Genomic DNA, 14,933 nt, shown 5'->3' on the forward strand with positions numbered 1-14,933 from the left:
ATCTGTTGTACTTCCACGTCAGAGGAAATTGTCTGCTTTGGCTGGATGTTGACAGTCTTAAGGTTATCATTGTATTGACTAGATGGTCTGTCTTTATAGTAATAATTTTTACCATGCCATTGGCTAGTTAGGATTATTGGTATGTTTGCAGATATGGCATGGCGCCTGTACTATCCATCTAATTTATTTCTGGGTGTTATCACTTGGGGGGGGGGCGAGGTGGAATGTGTGATATATTGCATTTGATCAGATAGGTTGCTGGCGGCCTTGTAGGAGACAGGGGTAGGAATGTCTTGTGTTGTCTTCTTCAATGGGGGTGAGAGGGTGTCCTTGCTAATCCCTGTATTCCGTGGGTTTTGGGTGGCTATTAGGGCGTGTTGTAGGTTTGCCGACAAAAGTCTGGATCCAAAGCTATTTGGGTGTAGTCCATCACGCTTGAAACGATCAGCACATTTCCAGAAGACATTGAAATTGTCCATGAATCTCAATCTGCGTACATGACAAGTAGATGCTAGCCATGTGTTGAAGTGGAGGAGTCGACTGAAGACTTCTGGTCCTCTGCGAATGCATGCAATTGGTCCACTGATGGACACGTCTTGATATTTGTCAAGTGTGCTCATTAGATGGGAGAAATCCTCTTTCAGTGTCTCAGTGCCAGTTTTCTTTCGTAGAATGTCAAATGAGCCGGTATGAATGACAACTTTTGTTCCACTTGGTCGTGCGTTGATGATTTCTGCGTTGATGAAATAAGCCTGTTGGTTTTATTGTGTTTTAATCCTCGACAATGTGAGACTGCAATGCAGTTATTCCTGTATGTTTTTTTTAAAGATTGTCAAATCAATCAATCAATCAATCAATCAATCAATCAATCAATCAATCAATCAATCAATCAATCAATCAATCAATCAATAAAAATAAAACAGCGGGGGGGTCATGTGACTCGGTGGGGGAAACAGCTGCATTGCTGAGCAGCTCAGCCGCGGCTGCGTAGACATTTATCCATCACTACATCAGTGTTAGAAACTTCCAAACTAGAACTCATCCAGACTTTAGACAACGTGCTTGAGGAACAATTTGGAATGAAACTCAAGTTCAAATTGAAGGCTACATTTTGATGTATTGTTTTTTAACATTAATATAATAACAATAAAGACGTTTTGACTTAACATGAAATAAATGAATATATGAAAAGTTTGTAGAACGCTGGAATTCAGAAACTATGCACATCTTCATCTTCATCATCATCATCTTTATAGCGGTCTAGTCAGAGTTTGTCCACACGAACTAGTTCTGCTTCAACTCTGAGGACGATCAGGACACGACTCGTCCGTCCTGGACACTCTCATCATCTTCAGCTGTAGAGAGAAGAAGAAAGAAGAGAGCAGATAAAGGAGTGTTTGCAGAGATCCCTCCATCAGCTGTAGAGGGAAGAAGAAAGAAGAGAGCAGATAAAGGAGTGTTAGCAGAGATCCCTCCATCAGCTGTAGAGGGAAGAAGAAAGAAGAGAGCAGATAAAGGAGTGTTTGCAGAGATCCCTCCATCAGCTGTAGAGGGAAGAAGAAAGAAGAGAGCAGATAAAGGAGTGTTAGCAGAGATCCCTCCATCAGCTGTAGAGGAAGAAGAAAGAAGAGAGCAGATAAAGGAGTGTTCGCAGAGATCCCTCCATCAGCTGTAGAGGGAAGAAGAAAGAAGAGAGCAGATAAAGGAGTGTTAGCAGAGATCCCTCCATCAGCTGTAGAGGAAGAAGAAAGAAGAGAGTAGATAAAGGAGTGTTAGCAGAGATCCCTCCATCAGCATATCCAGGACTTCAGAGTTCAGAGCTGCAGTGGAGCAGCTGTGTGTCTGAACATTCTGGAAGGCTGTCAGCTGGAATACTCCTTTATTTCTGGACACGTGAACACCAGCACAACACTGGTCTACAACAAACATCTGGACCCTGTGATTGGCCGACTGCTGTCTCTGTGTTTCTGTCCAATCCTGCAGCCTGTCATCATCCTCCTTTCACAGCTTCATGAGGAAAGCAGCTGCTGAGAAGCTGCAGCTTCACTGGAAACACTGATCTTTGATACCAACTGGTTTTAGTAGAAAACTGCTGGAAGCAGCAGAACCGAGTCCAACCTCCACTGACCTGAGAGTCTTCAGCTGGTAGTCTGGACTCTGCACCATATCAGAAAGCTGCTTCACATCTGCAGCCTTCAGCTTGTTCCAGCTCAGGTCCAGATGTTTCAGATGGGAGGGGTTGGACTTCAGAGCTGAGACCAGAGAAGAACAGCTGATCTCTGACAGACTGCAGTCCTTCAACCTGAACAAAGACACCAGAGAAGAATAAACCAGAGCAGTCAGATGGTCAGTGTGGATCAGTAGAAGATCAGCCTGATGTCTGCAGGTTAGTGTCAACACAACTTTCACATCAGATTCATCTGAACACACAACTAAAACATGTCTTACTCCAGAGTCTCCAGTCTGCAGTCTGGACTCTCCAGAAATCCACTCAGATGTTTCACTCCTGAATCCTGCAGCTTGTTGTTACTCAGGTCCAGATGTTTCAGATGGGAGGGGTTGGACTTCAGAGCTGAGGCCAGATAAGAACAGCTGATCTCTGACAGACCGCAGCTCTTCAACCTGAACAAAAAGTAAAACATGTTCCAGTCTCATCAGAGAAGTGTTTCTTCAAATATCAACTTTGTCATCAGGTCCATGTGGGTCACCACCGTATCTGGACTTTATAAAACAGCTTTTACAGTTTTGTTACATCCATGATGTGGGTTCCTGGTTGTTCCTCTGACATGTTCACCTTTACTGAACATCCTGAGCTTTTCTGGTCCAAGTCTGACACTAGATTAAGATGAAAACACCAACATACACACCAATCCTTTTGATTAGTGTTGATGTTCAAATATTGTTCAAAGCAGCAGTTTAGAGATCAGAAGCTGATCTAGCAACAATTATTAACACCAGAATGGATCTGTGGAGAACTGCTGGACTTTATATCATGTGTCCAGTTTTATATCATTTATGCAGGATTCCTGAGGTTTTTATCATAATGATCCTTGTATGTTATAAAGAGTTAAAAGTGTGTTTTCTGAGAGCAGAAGATATTAAAACACTTTACTTTTAGTAATGTGTCATTTATAATTTGACTTAACTTGCAAACACCTAATAATTCAGTTACAACTGAGTTTATCAGTTAATATGTTACTTTTATTTAAATATAAGAATGATTGAATTCTGTATATTTATCAGACTAATTCAACAAATTCTGAAGTCTGTGTGAAACTAAACATCAGGTTCTGTATCGCTTGCACTTGAAAAGTCTTTGCTTGAACAACTAATGATCTGCTTGATTAAAGGACATTTCTGAATTAAACCCCCACGGGAGGATCTAAGACACTTCCTGTCAGGACGATCACTTTGACGCTCCACCTGTAGCCGTCAGTCCAACCTGTCCAGGTCTGAGGCCTCGTTTACACGCAGCAACAACGCTGGTGTTTTCATGCGTTTTAGCCGTTCGTTTACATGAAAACGAAGCTCAAAGTCTCCAAAAACCATCATTCCTGAAAACTCCGGCCAAAGTGGAGATTTGCTTGTAAACGGAGAGGTACGGACATTTAGGCTTCAGAACGTCTCATTATGGACAGAAACGTCACCAGCATCATGAGTTTACGGTTTGTTTGGCTGCTCTGATCATGATGGATGCTGTTAAAGCAGTGCTGGTTTTTACGTTTGTGCAAACACTTTTCATCTGTTTCATTTGCATTCACAACTGCTGTATTATGTGGAGCAGCAGAGGAGAAGGAATGCTCGGAGCTCTGCAACTTTACATCAACTTTATCTCCAACCAAGACAAAGGGTTGCCTGGCAACGGCTTCAGCGTCGTTTTTAGATCCGACCAGGGTGAACCGCTCGCTGGTGAGAAAACTCAGAAAACGAAGGCGTTGTCCCGGAGGAATGGTGTGAGAACTTCAGGATGTCGCGGTCACCGCTACTGTCCCTTTAGGAGTTACTGCACCCCCACATAGAAGGTCAGACGACTTTCATGCTCGGACAGTGTCATGAAAAAAGTATCTGCACCCTCTACTAAACTATTACTATGTTTGGTCTGTTGGTGACCTGTTTCCTGTTTTATTTTGAAAGAACATCCTTGTGTGTTTAGTTCTTTCTTTGACTCCCCTTGGTCCCGTCCATCCTGATTGTTTGCACCTGTGTCTCCTCAGTCCTTGAGAGGACATGTGTCTCTTCCTGGCTGTTGGTCCGTCTGTCTTCATTCCTGCTCTCTTTCAGTCCTGGCTGGTTGTCAGTCTGACGCCTCCCACTCATCTTCACCATTCTCTCATTTCTGTTAGAGGACTCTTTCTGGGTTTTTATGTTTTGTTAAAATAAAGGACTTTGCTGCCATCTGTCACCTTTGGGTTTCCTGCATTTGGGTTCTGTAATATCAACTCATGACAAAACCTGCAGCTGTTTTAGTTCAGACTCAGGAAACTGCAGATTACACACACAAGTACAAACACAACTGGATAAATGTGTAAACGTCTCCATGAACTGACCTCAGAGTCTCCAGTCTACAGTTTGGACTCTCCAGTCCACCAGACAGAACCTTCACTCCTGAATCCTGCAGGTCCCGGTTCCAACTCAGGTCCAGTTGTGTCAGATGGGAAGGGTTGGACTTCAGAGCGGACGCAACAACTTCACAGTGAATCTCTGAGAGATGACAACCAACAAATCTGTGATGAGAGAAAACATGATGTCAGTTGTAATAAAGTGTGAGTTAAAGCCAGACTGAATATCTGTTAACATCTGCAGACTTTGTCTGGATCTGCAGATGAAGGAGGGAACCGGCTTCGTTAACGTCTACGTCTGTCAGAATCATCTGAAAACATCGGATTTAGGACATAAACCCATTTATTCATGCACATTTTTCACTCTGAACATCTTGAATGAAAGTGAACAAGTGTGCAGCTGAACTTTTATCAAGTATCCAGATAAAAGAGGTTCAAGCTTTTAAACTATATTTAGTGTTTTTCATTAGTTTTCATTGGTTGTTTCATCTTTCTCCGTTACACAGATTCATCTCTGAGCAGCAGAAACATCAACTAGATCAAGTGTTTGAAACATGAACCTCTGGTTGACGTGACTTGAGGTGTCCCAGAATAAAACAAACACATCCGACTTCAAAAGTTTTCATTTGAAGATCAAAACAAGATTTAAAGAACTGGGGCCTCATCTATAAAGCTTGCTTGCGCAGAAAAAGCGCCTGAAAGTTGCGGAAGCCACCTTCTACGCAAATCCTCGGATCTAAAAAGAAAAAACTAACCGAAAAATCTGCTTATCTTTACGGCAACTCGGACCCTCCCGTAAGAATTTACTTAAGACATGGGGAACTGGCGACGCAGGGATTGAGGTGGTGAAATGAAGCCAGATTAATGTCATACTCTTAATAATGTCATCACACTTCACAACATATATCAGACTTAAAATAATAAAATAATAAAATAAAATAAAATAGCGCTGATCGTGTTCCTCTGTGTGAAGCTCAGTCAGTCAGGACTCTGCTGCTGCTGGAGCTGCTGCTGCAGCCTCTTCTTCACCCGCTTTAGGACAGAACAAATGAGGGGCTGCGTTTAGGGAGCCCCACGGAGCCCCTAAAGGGACTCAGATTTTTTTTCATATGAGTTTTAGGCGCGCGTGAAACCTTTACGTGCAGGTGTATGGTGCCTAAATTAGGGTCCCGCGTTAAAACGACGCAGAGCCTACGGCGTAGGGTACGCGGCGACGCGCACCTACGCCGTAGGCTCTGCGTTGGTGTAACGCAGAACCATAAATCAGACCTGAGCAGCTCTGAGGGGAGGGAGGAGGAGGGGGAGCCGGGGTGAAGCGGGGCTGCGGGGCTGCAGGGCCGTTCTCGTATCGCTTTCATACAGTCTCTTGATAATTTGCAATTTAAGGCTGAGCCTACCGTTAGTTTTTAAACTGTAAAAAGTAAGGGGGAAAAAAACATTATTTTGAAAAGACGGGGGGACGTGTGTCCCCCTGTTGCGCCGGGGAACTCACGGCGTTTAGCGCAGCAACGGCGTGCTGCCACTCACTCACTTTCTTTTATTGTATACTATTTATATACTTATTCTAACTTTTACTGTGACCACCAAATAATGTGGTTTTCCTGTCCTCAACATCATCTACAACATCTCTGTCTCCGTGAAAGTCAGTGACTGTGACGGTGGCTGCTACTTCTAATTCATTCTGACGCCAAACAGGCTGGAGGAAGCCACTGCGCATGCTCAGTAGGCTCATCCCATATGCATTTATGGGCGTGTAGAGGGCGGGATTAGAGGCGGATTCAGCTGCGCAGGTCTGTGATTCATAAAGGAACGTTGCGTGCAAATCTGCGTGCACATGGTTTTATTGATCCGGATTTTTTTTTGCGCCCGGCATTTTCGGCTTTTGAGCGTACGTGCACTTTTAGTATGACTCCTACGCAGTCCATTTTAAATGAGGCCCCTAAACTGCTAATTTACACTAACTGATGGTGTTATTGATCCATCTGGACTCACCGAGCCTTTCTGCAGTTCCTCACAGCTGCAATCAGTCTCCATCGACCCCCTAGTGTTGTCTTGTACTTGCTCGTGTCCAACTCATCCAGAACCTCCTCCGACATCTGCAGCATGTAGGCCAGAGCTGAACACTGGATCTCAGAGAGTTCCTGCTCTGATCTGTTCTCTGACTTCAGGAACTCTTGGATCTGCTGATGAACTGAGAGGTCGTTCATCTCCATCAGACACTGGAACATGTTGATGCTTCTGTCAGGAGAGATTCTGTCAGTGTTCATCTCCTTCAGGTTGTTGATGACTCTCTGGATGGTTTCTGGATCGTTCTCCGTCTGGTTCAGCAGACCTCCTAACAGTCTCTGGTTGGACTCCACACAAAGACCATGAAGGAAGCGGACAAACAGGTCCAGGTGGCCATTTTTACTCTCCAGGGATTTCAGCATGACTCTCTTCAGGAAGTCATCCAGAGATAAGTATTTGTAATCTCCTCCCAGGAAGTTCTTCAGCACACGTTTGTTCCTGGTGGACCAACAGTGGAACACGTAGACTGCAGCCAGGAACTCCTGGATGCTCAGATGAACAAAGCAGTAGACGGGTTTCTGGAAGACCTCACACTCTCTCCTGAAGATCTGGTTACAAACTCCCGAGTACACCGAGGCCTCTGGGACATCAAGACCACACTGCTCCAGGTCTTCTTGGTAGAACATGATGTTTCCTTTCTCCAGATGTTCCAACGCCAGCCTCCCCAGCTTCAGGAGAAGGTCCCTGTCAGCCTCCGTCAGCTCCTGTGGACTCGTCCCACGTCCCTCCTGGTACTTGTTCCTCTTCCTCTTGGTCTGGACCAGCAGGAAGTGGGAGAACATGTCAGTCAGGGTCTTGGGCAGCTCTCCTCTCTGCTCCGTGGTCAACATGTGGTCCAGAACTGTAGCAGTGATCCAGCAGAAGACCGGGAGTTGACACATGATGTGGAGGGTTCTGGATGTCTTCATGTGGGAGACGATGCTGCTGGACCGCTCTTCATCCCTGAACCTCCTCCTGAAGTATTCCTCCTTCTGGCCGTCGGTGAAGCCTCGTACTTCTGTCACCCTGTCCACGTGTTTGTGAGGGATCTGATTGGCTGCTGCAGGTCTGGAAGTGATCCAGATGAGAGCTGAGGGAAGCAGGTTCCCCTGGATGAGGTTGGTCAGCAGCACGTTGACCGATGAGCTCTGTGTGACGTCAGACACCACCGGACCGTTGTTGAAGTCCAGGGAACGTCTGCTTTCATCCAGGCCGTCAAAGATGAACAAGGGTTTCCCGGCAGCCAGCTGCTCTGCTGTGAGCTTCTGGAACGATGGATGGAAAACCTGGATCAGCCTGAGAAGACTGAGCTGCTCATCTCCGATCAGGTGCAGCTCCCTGAACGAGAGCAGAATCACCACGGTGACGTCTTGGTTCTCCCAGCCCTCGGCCCAGTCCAGAGAGAACTTCTGAACCGAGAAGGTTTTCCCAGCGCCAGCGACGCCGTTGGTCAGAACCACTCTGATGGCTCCACGTTGGTCAGGTAAGGCTTTAAAGATGTCCTGGCACCTGATTGGATCGTCATGGAGGCTCTTCATCCTGGGAGCTGTCTCCAGCTGCATCACCTCATGTTGGGTATCAACCTCTTCACTCAGTCCCTCTGTGATGAAGAGCTCCGTGTAGATCCTGTTGAGGAGGGTTCTACTTCCTGGTTCATCAGTTCCTTCAGTCACATGTTCACATCTGCTCCTCAGACTGGTCTTATGTTCATCTAGGACCTGCTGCAGACCAGCATCTGCTGAAAAACAGAATGAAGAGGAGGTCAGAGATACAAACTCCTACTGCAGTCAGTGATGGGGGGCCTCCAGGAGCTAAACCAACCCGGGTTAGGAACCGGTTTGACCGCTCAGTCCACCGATGCCGGTGAAGGGTCAAGACCACCTCAGCTTCATCGCCCTGCAGACTGAAACCATCTGAAACCCCCAAGACGAAGGTCACCACGGTTGTATCGGGTAACAGACATCGAACGGTGGAAAACATCGGTGGTTGATGAGAGGAACATTGTGAGAATCTTCAGGTTAAACCCTAAAACAACCGTCAGTGACTTCAGCAACCCCCTCCAGAGGGCAGGAGTGAAGGCATCACCATCTACAGCTCACCGGAGAAGACTTCATGAACTAAAGTAGACGACCCATTAGTAAGAAGAATAGGAATACGACTGTTAGGATTTCATGAAAGTGTTAAGAGTTTGAAGGGTTTCTTACACTGGTGGTTTTCTCTATATGCAAAGTTATATCCTATTCAGCAGTTCAGCTACAGGTCAGCTGTTTTTATCTAGTCATGGGGTCAGCCTCTGTTTACGGCTCGACTGTTTTCTTTAGATGCGGGGTTTAGATAGTTCAAATATGTACCATTTGATAAGGGAAGACGATGGGGAGAAACAGATGTTTAGCATTGGGGGGTCTGATCTGTGATCTGGGTTGACACCTCAGGTGGGAGACAATCAGAGGAGATGTGGGTGTGACATGTTCGGCTGTCTTTCACGCAGCTGCTCCACCAATGGGGTTCAGGTACTAAGGACATCTCCCTTTTAGTATAAATACGACTGGATTGATGACCAATACGTGCATTTCTCTCCTGAGAACTGAACCTCCAGCCGGAAAACATTGTGCATGATATAATTAAAGCTTGTATTAACTTCTATTTCACTGGTTTTCTTATGGTTCACCAGACAAACGAACACAAGGATTTTACAATTTGGTGACCCCGACGTGATCTGGCTGTTTCCAGGAGAAACTGACTGTGGAAACACGGAAGGGGAGCGCTGGAGAATTCATGAGACAACCAAATCTGAATAGTCAAATGAGGTAAGCAGAAACCGCTTGATGAGTAGAATTCTGCACATTGGATTTATCAAATTAATATGTGTTGTCGGATTTTCTCAAGCTCATAAAGATTAAAAATGGATTTTGAGACATTTATTGTTTGTTAAATTTTATATAGATAGGTTTGACTTTTGGTGTGTCATGCACAGTGTTTATTTATTTATCTATTTTTTTAAGTTTTAATTGGAAAATCCGAATTGGGCTCGGTCAGTCGTTTGACTGTTTTAGTTTAGATTAGTAGTCATAGAAAATCCAAGGTGGGCTTGGTTATTTACACGGGTTAGAGTCCCTCAGGTGCAAATCCTGTAAATGCTGTATTTTTCTGTTTTAGTATAGCAAAAGCAAACCTGCAGGTGAAGGTCAGGGACCTTCGGGGTCGGGGACCCCATTAGATTAGAGGTTTTAAATTTCCCGAGAAACTTAAATGGTGAGGGTGTGGCCGTGAAGATACTAAGATCCATGTTGACATGAGCCAAGAGCTGCCAAAGAAACATAGATGTTGATGGTGAGCATTTGAGGATAAGGAATAGGACTTTGATCGGCCTTTGTGACATTACATGTAACTCAGCAACTGCTGGCGCGCCTGCGATTGTGTGAGTGTGAACATGTACTGCTGTTTAATTTGGGCAGTTAGAAAAGCACTTAAAAATCCGGGTTGAATTCGGTCAGCTGTTAGTAGTTTAGTAAAAGAAAGAAATAATTGTTGCGGGTGGCTTTTTCCTCCAATTTAAGTAGATGACCCATGTTATGATTGATTATATAAAGAATAATTTAAAATCAAACTGAATATGTAAACTGTGTTGTTAACTAAATGTTTCTCTGTGTGAAGCTGAGGTACATTCCTCTTACTTCTCACCATGCTGTACCAGGCACGAGATAAGGCCCAGCTATACACTTGGGGCAACCCCCCCCGTTTCTCGAAGAGCAATAAAACTTGTTCTCAGGACAGAGACCGGCAGATCTGGCGGGACGATTGAACAAGCAGGCTGCAGGAGCTCTGCTCTGCCGATCTCCCTCATGAGGCCTACTTTAATTCTATCCCAGTCTTTTGTGTCTTTATTTACCTTTTCCAGCTCAATTAAAGAACCCGGGGTGATTAATTCGATCACAACAGCCATTAGTAAGAAGAATAGGAATACGACCCACAAACAAACCACTCAAGGAGGTTGGATCGCCTGGAAAAGTTTCAGACGAGATCTGAACCGTACGAGGAGAAACGCTTATAATTCCAGAAACAGGGACACTGAGGTGGACGTCCTCAGATGAGAGAATCACAGGAATCTTCAGGTGAACTCGTAATCCCACAAATCCATGCCAGGAGGAGCTTGGAAACACTTCAAGACAGAGGAACAACCTCCCCAGACCCGGGCCAGGGCGGTTCTGGGGAGTATTTAACCATGTGGGTCATTTTTGTGAGCAGAGCACCATGTGCTGTCAGACCAGCCTTTGACCTTGAGTGGAAGATGGAAACTCTCATTCTTCTGTCCAGCTTCATGCTTTTTACTTGTCTCCATGGAAACGGAATTGTTATGTGTAAGAGTTGATATTAAATAGAATAAGAACCGAGGCAGAACTCCTTTCAACTGCTTTATTAGCAACCCGGCTCTCACACAGACTATACGCAGCTTAACGTGGTGTCTTCTCCTGAACCCCTCTACAGACCACTAGGGTCCAGATCTAGACCTGCAGGTCCTCTACAGACCACTAGGGTCCAGATCCAGACCTGCAGGTCCTCTACAGACCACTAGGGTCCAGATCCAGACCTGCAGGTCCTCTACAGACCACTAGGGTCCAGATCCAGACCTGCAGGTCCTCTACAGACCACTAGGGTCCAGATCCAGACCTGGACGCCATAAACCGACGTACGTCCGTAACCACAAAGGATGATGGTCCATGTTTGAACAACTGAACACAAAAAACGCGGGTACACCCACACGGCAACTCTTCAGACGGATGGACGCTCTCACCTTGTGAAGAGCTTCCTCTGGATCTTATTCCATGTCCCAGATATTTCGATGAAGCCGACTGGTCTGAGCTCCGTCTGCAGAACCAACGTCCACACAGGGTTTATTGGAAAAACATCTCACATTTAATGTCCACGATAACTGAACTGAACTATGGGTCAGAAAATCCATCTTTCTACTTTATCGTTCACTTTTTCACAACCTGATCTCACAAAAATCCGTGAAATGCCCACGACCTCTTACCACTATTTTCCGTGGTACCAACACGGAAAGTGGTATAATTCCGTGTGACCACCACGGATATAGTACCATGCAAAGTCAAAGGGATCCGTGGTCGTGATATATACACGGATTATGACATTATTATTATTTACATATTATTCTTTGTTATAGTGGCTTAATTATGAGTTTTTGTTGCGCAAGGTACTGTTTGTTACTGTTAGTTTGTAAAAGCATGTTTTTAACGCTGTTTTAGCAGTGTTTTATTGAGGTTTTAATGGGAGCACCACGGATATAGTACTATGCAAAGTCAATGGGATCCGTCACCCGATTTGACTGCTTGAATAGAATTCAACGTAAAATGCCGGATCTTGTCCATTAAAACAATACTTTTTGGAACATAGTGTAACGACCACAGATAGATAAGGCCTTGCCCGCCTGGGCAACACATCAGCATTTGGCAGACTGGTTAGTGCAGTTGACTGTGGTCTGGGAGACTGTGGTTCGAGACACGCTCTGGGCACGACTTGTTCGCCACAGTATTTTCCTCATTGTGTTATGGTTTTCTTTTAATATCTTTAACATTTCTAAACACAGAAACACGAAAGTGTCCTTGATAATTCAAAAATACAATAGGTTCATGTTAAGGACATCCGTTTTAATTAGTTCTCCTTCGATTATGACATGTTATTAATGCTCAGTAGGCACAGGAGGTTTGTTATGTATTGTTATGAGGCCTATTTCGTGTCTATTTTTGCACAGTTCACTAACGCTTTGAGCTAGGAGGCTGAAATTCTAGACTCTGTATCAGGAGGTGACTTTCATCCACTGTGCGGAGTTTCAGATCTGTGTGAACTTCGGAAGTGTCAAAGGTCACCGCGTGTGTTGCGTTTCGGCCTGCAAAGACTATTTCGTGTCTTTTTTTGCATAGTTCACTAACGCTTTGAGATAAGAGGCTGAAATTCTAGACTCTGTATCAGGAGGGGACTTTTATCCACTGTGCGGAGTTTCAGATCTGTGTGACCTTCAGAAGTGTCAAAGGTCACCGCGTATGTTGCTCTTCGGCCTGCAAAGACTATTTTTTTTTTTCCATAGTTCACTAACGCTTTGAGCTAGGAGGCTGAAATTCTAGACTCTGTATCAGGAAGGGACTTTCATCCACTGTGCGGAGTTTCAGATCTGTGTGACCTTCGGAAGTGTCAAAGGTCACCGCGTATGTTGCTTTTCAGCCTGCAAAGGCTATTTCGTGTTTTTTTTGCATAGTTCACTAACGTTTGAGCTAAGAGGCTGAAATTCTAGACTCTGTATCAGGAGGTGACGCTCATCCACTGTGCCGAGGTCCAGACCCATGCGACCTTCGGAAGTGCCAAAGGTCACCGTGTGTGGTGCCTTTTTCAGGGTTTTTTTGTGTGTTTTTTGAATAATTCACTAACGCTTTGAGCTGGGAGGCTGATTTTTGACTATGTTGCAATGCAGAAGGCCCTTTGCTAGGATCTTTTGGTCCCGTGGCTGTACGACTTCCACAGAGCTAGTTGGCATTGCAGAGGTTTGGGGGAATCCCCTGATCAGACAGACGTTAGTTTGGTGCAGATCGGACCTGTACTTTTCGATGGGCGGGGAATTTAAACGTCACCTTTTCCAACATTCGAACGGACACCGATGCCACAATATTTGACCAAACCAAGTAAAACTTGACCTGTGGCCTCCATATGGGGCCTAGATTGGGCTTGCCAAGTCTCAACTCTGTGACCCTCTGCAATGCCAACTAGCTCTGTGGAAGTCGTACAGCCACGGGACCAAAAGATCCTAGCAAAGGGCCTTCTGCATTGCAACATATTCAAAATCAGCCTCCCAGCTCAAAGCGCAGACCTTTGACACTTCCGAAGGTCGCACAGATCTGAAACTCCACAGAGTGGATGAAAGTCCCCTCCTGATACAGAGTCTAGAATTTCAGCCTTCTAGCTCAAAGCGTTAGTGAACTATGCAAAAAAAGACACGAAATAGTCTTTGCAGGCCGAAAAGCAAGAGACGCGGTGACCTTTGACACTTCCGAAGGTCACACAGATCTGAAACTCCGCACAGTGGATGAAAGTCACCTCCTGATACAGAGTCTAGAATTTCAGCCTCCTAGCTCAAAGCGTTAGTGAACTGTGCAAAAATAGACACGAAATAGGCCTCATAACAATACATAACAAACCTCCTGTGCCAACTGAGCATTAATAACATGGGGTTAGCCATAGAAAGGGGCGATAACAGCTCTTACTAGTAGGTAGAGTAGGGCCCTACTGGCCCATATCTATGGGATGAATGTTATCGTTTTGTCCTTCATTCAATGGTATGACAGCAGTCAAATCGGGTGACGGATCCCATTGACTTTGCATTGTACTATATCCGTGGTGCTCCCATTAAAACCTCAATAAAACACTGCTAAAACAGCGTTAAAAACATGTTTTTACAAACTGACAGTAAAAACAGTACCTTGCGCGACAAAAACTCATAATTTAGCCACTATAACAAAGAATAATATATAAATAATAATAATGTCATAATCTGTGTATATATCACGACCACGGATCCAATTGACTTTGCATGGTACAATATCCGTGGTGCTCACACGGAATTATACCACTTTCCGTGTATATACCACGGAAAATAGTGGTGAGAGGTCGTGGGCATTTCAGGGATTTTTGTGAGATCAGGTTGCTTTTTCAAACTGAATAAGTCTTTACAATCTGTCGAACTGCCTTCAGAAACACAGCAGCAGGAGACTTCATGGCCTCAGCTTCTAACGCTGGCCTATTCTATCTATTCTAGTATTGATCAAGTCCTGCACAAGCAGAGGGGATCAATCTCATCCTTTTGTCTTTATTGACTGTAGTTTGTGCAACTTTTTGAAGTTATATTGTACGCACCAATAACGTGTGAGCTGACAGATGGAGATTCTTGTACAGGCAGACGTTTTTACAGACTTTTTTATGCACTTACAAAGTTAACATTTACAGTTTGTTTGTAGAGACCCAATAATCCACAAGGTGTACTGACGATAAAGGACTATTCTATTCTATTATAGTCTATTCTAGGTGTCAATGTCAATTGTCAATGTCAATTTTATTTATAAAGCACATTTAAAAACGACCGAGGTCGACCAAAGTGCTGTACAGCATACAAGAGAATAAAACAATACCAAAAGAAAAACACAGTACCCAGTGTAGAAACAATAAAATCACTAACATACTAAAATGATCAATAAAATAGTAATAAAATACAATAAAAAAAAAAAAAAAAGTGGTGTGTCCTTACAATTAATGTAAAAGGAAATC

General features: G+C 44.5%; 1 protein-coding gene across 1 annotated transcript in view; it reads right to left on the reverse strand.

Moving 5' to 3' along the window:
- Window positions 1-1,295: 1,295 nt before the first annotated feature.
- Window positions 1,296-14,933, reverse strand: part of LOC133419722 (protein NLRC3-like) — a gene marked incomplete at its 5' end in the record, with an annotated part of 15,620 nt that continues 1,982 nt past the window's right edge. Inside the window, 6 exons of the mRNA XM_061709124.1 lie at window positions 1,296-1,355; window positions 2,119-2,302; window positions 2,449-2,622; window positions 4,548-4,724; window positions 6,552-8,343; window positions 11,398-11,471. Of these exons, the coding sequence (XP_061565108.1) occupies window positions 1,296-1,355; window positions 2,119-2,302; window positions 2,449-2,622; window positions 4,548-4,724; window positions 6,552-8,343; window positions 11,398-11,471 (2,461 nt within the window). The remainder of the gene's footprint in view (window positions 1,356-2,118; window positions 2,303-2,448; window positions 2,623-4,547; window positions 4,725-6,551; window positions 8,344-11,397; window positions 11,472-14,933) is intronic.

The sequence above is a fragment of the Cololabis saira genome, chromosome 19, assembly GCF_033807715.1.
Source record: "Cololabis saira isolate AMF1-May2022 chromosome 19, fColSai1.1, whole genome shotgun sequence".
Lineage (NCBI taxonomy): Eukaryota > Metazoa > Chordata > Actinopteri > Beloniformes > Belonidae > Cololabis > Cololabis saira.